The sequence below is a fragment of the Mirounga angustirostris genome, unplaced genomic scaffold, assembly GCF_029215605.1.
Source record: "Mirounga angustirostris isolate CCGP_5_RB_7025 unplaced genomic scaffold, mMirAng1.0.hap1 SCAF_11, whole genome shotgun sequence".
In the NCBI taxonomy this organism is placed as follows: Eukaryota; Metazoa; Chordata; class Mammalia; order Carnivora; family Phocidae; genus Mirounga; species Mirounga angustirostris.
In genome coordinates, this window is record NW_026991719.1 from 104,597,370 (window position 1) to 104,600,618 (window position 3,249).

The following is a 3,249-nucleotide window of genomic DNA, read 5'->3' on the forward strand; positions in this document are numbered from 1 at the left end:
TTCCCTAGCTCTTTGAAGGTGGTATTCCACTATCTTCTAGTTCTACTGTGGTTCTGTTATCTGTAAACAGAAGTATGTTATTAAGCCAGTCTCTCAAATAAATCTAAAAACTAAAATATCTGATTTATAGTGATTTATCTCATTCAGTAATTTTCATGGCTATATTCAAGCCAGCAATGTGACAGCCCTGAAGACAAAGTTCAAAAGATACGTGCAAAATGGAATTTTTTTTAGACTAAGTTTTATTTCATTCAGACTGAAATTTTTGGAATACCTCTTTGTGATTTGTTCTCCATCCTGTTCTTTTCACCTGTATTACTTCTCATTTTATTCTGTTCCACCAACCTATGTAAACTCAATGGTATGTACCCTTCTGTTGTCCAAGTACTTATAATCACATACAAATATTCATTTATACATGTACATACAATTGTGCATAGACATATATGTGAGAAAGTGTCACTGTTTTGTTTACCAAATAAACAGTTTGCATTACAGAGACTTCTCTGAATTTTCCATCTGTCTCCCAACAGTATTTTGGAAAAATAACACTAAATTAATGAGAAAAAATCATGTAGACATAATTTATTTAATAATTTATTTATTGATTACCATTAAATATTTCCATTATTTTACCCCTAACTAAATGAGGCTATAAATATCTTTGAAATTAAAAACAAAGAGTAGAGGTGTTGATTCTTAATACTCCAACTGGGAGTAGGGGCCTTGAGCTTAAAGAACCTTAATCAAATAGTGATTTCTGTTCACATTTCTCCACTTTGCCAAGAAAAACAGCTTCATCTTATTTAGCTACCTAACCTCTGATAACAGCAGAGAACCCTATTTTCCTAATAAAGGATCCAATGAAGGGGTCTGTTGAGCCCTAACAGCAGGATAACATTTCTTTTACTTAATTCCCCTCCACTTCTCACACTTTCTCTGGTGATTTTTGTCTTACTTAGCACTAGATCTGTCAAAAATATCCAACATACTTGATTAAAATGAAGGCCCTAGGGATTCCACTGAGTCAAGCATCTGGGCATGAGTCTCAAGCACCTGCTTTAACTATAAACCCTGTAAGTAGACACAACCACAACAAATAAACAAAAGATTTCTCTGGAGAAAACAACTAACAATGTCCATGAGACGGAAAAGGTAGAATAGAACCATTTAAAATGATTCAATACCTGGATCAGAAATTACTCTGCTGCCACCAAAAATGAACTGAAACGAAAATGTCATATCAATTTTATCAAACACCATGCCAAAGCACAAAGGAAGATGTCACCTTCCACAAGTGCTCCTGTGATCTGACACTTCAAGCAGGCCCTTGTGCTCTGGATTCCTTAAAAGCATCTTCTCTGAACAACATATGTCCCAAACTCCATGAAATCAGCAGAAGTGATCCACATCTGCCTGAAACTGCTCAGAGAGGTCACAATGGATGCACCTATCCATGCAGAGAAACATCTATCAGGAGAAGCTGTGATCTTGATGGGAGTTCCTCTGGAAGCCAACTGTTCCAGTTCTTTCATAAGTCTTTCCTCAAGCCCAGGGAAAAGAGTGGTGCCCCCAGACAGCACAATTTCTGCAAAAAGATTATTTTGGATATCAGTGTCACACTTCATAATGCTGCTGGACACCATTTTGGAGAGTCCTGGGTTGTGGATACCCAGCTGGTCAGGTGCAAAAAGAATTTCAGGCACCTGATGCAGCTGGTCTCCAATGTAGATAACATTCCCATCTGGCAGTCTGTATTCTCTCAGAACCTCTTCTGGCCTCTTACATAGCTCTTTCTCTGGATCCAAGGCCACATAACACAGCTTCTCTTTGATGTCACCCACTAAGGCCTTATTGAGTATGCAAGGGAAGTTACTTCCACTAGCAAGGAGGAGCCGAGTGAGGTGCTCTGTGATGTCCCTTCCTGCCACGTAGAGCTTGGTAACAGCATGAGGCAGGGAGTAACCCTCAAAGATAGGGACAGTGCAAGTGACCCCATCCCCACTGTCCACCACTAATCCCGTGACAGAGGCAGAGGCATATAGTGCTACCACTGCATGATTGGACAGGTAGAAAGCAGGCACATTGAAGGTCTCAAACATCACTTCTGCCATTTTCTCTCGAGTCTCCCTTGGGTTCAAGGAGGGCTCAGTCATGAGCACAGGTCGTTGACAGGGTTTTACTCCTAGCTCCCACTCAAAAAGATACTTCCAGAGTTTCTCCATGTCATCCCATCCTGTTACTAGTCCACGCTCAATGGGGTAGTGCAAATGCAAGGCGTCGTATTTGTATAGGGCTTTTTCTCCCACAAGGTACCTTTTCTTAGTGGCTTCTGATAATGGCATGTTGAATTTAGGATGTCCCACGACAGAACTGATGACATGACGGGGTCCAATCTCTCCAGAAAGGCCTGCTTTGCAGAGTCCTGATCCGTTGTCAAAAATTACAGCTGGAATATCTAATACATATGGGTTAAACATATCCGCAGCATGCTCTTCTGAACTCCAACAAAATAAAAAACACTTTGCCACTTTGTGTGATAACAGGCACTTCTGGAAGTTTTAAAACCACAGGATTCCAAAGTTCTCAAGTTGACACTCAGGAGGAGCTAGCAGACTGTCCCCAGTCCCCCAGAATACCCCGTCTTCAACCCATGAATGTTGTCCCCTTTCAGGCAGTGCAGGGCCTGCTGTGGCAATTTCAGTGATGATTGCCCCCCTATGTAACAATCTAGCCAAGGCAACAATTATTCTCAGAGAGCAACAAAGGGATTTTAAGGGGTGGGGTCTCTGAGCCACCAATACTCCTAGCTTGGAGAAACATGAAAAAGAGGAAGGCAAACCATACCCATGGACAGCTTATGTCTATGAACCTGAAGCAAAGGCCTAGCCTTAGAACCAAGTGAAGTAACCCAACTGTGGGCTTCTTCCAGAAAACTGGCTTCTATGCACAGCTAAGTTATTTGAGGGGGGGAATGACAAAAAAAAAAATACCCTTACCTTTGTTAAGGGGAGGAACTAACCACAAGACACAGGTTGAGACTGGAATGAGGATGCCCTTAATCCAGTTTCAGAAGAGCTCAGAAAACTATCTTTTATTACCTCCCATACATGTTTCTTGTTTTTAACAGCTTTTTTCGAGATAAATTTCACAAATAATACATTCACCCATTTATAGTGTACATTCCCATATTTTCAGTATATTCACTGATATGTGCAAATGTTACAAAAGTCAAGCTTAGAATATTTT

At 40.5% G+C, this 3,249-nt stretch overlaps 1 protein-coding gene across 1 annotated transcript; it reads right to left on the bottom strand.

Moving 5' to 3' along the window:
* Positions 1-1,325: 1,325 nt before the first annotated feature.
* LOC123838387 (actin-related protein T1) lies at positions 1,326-2,649 on the bottom strand. The gene has a single exon (XM_045867414.2). It carries the CDS (start codon positions 2,478-2,480, stop codon positions 1,347-1,349), a length of 1,134 nt encoding a protein of 377 aa, XP_045723370.1. The 5' UTR covers positions 2,481-2,649; the 3' UTR covers positions 1,326-1,346.
* Between the last annotated feature and the right edge of the window lie 600 nt (positions 2,650-3,249).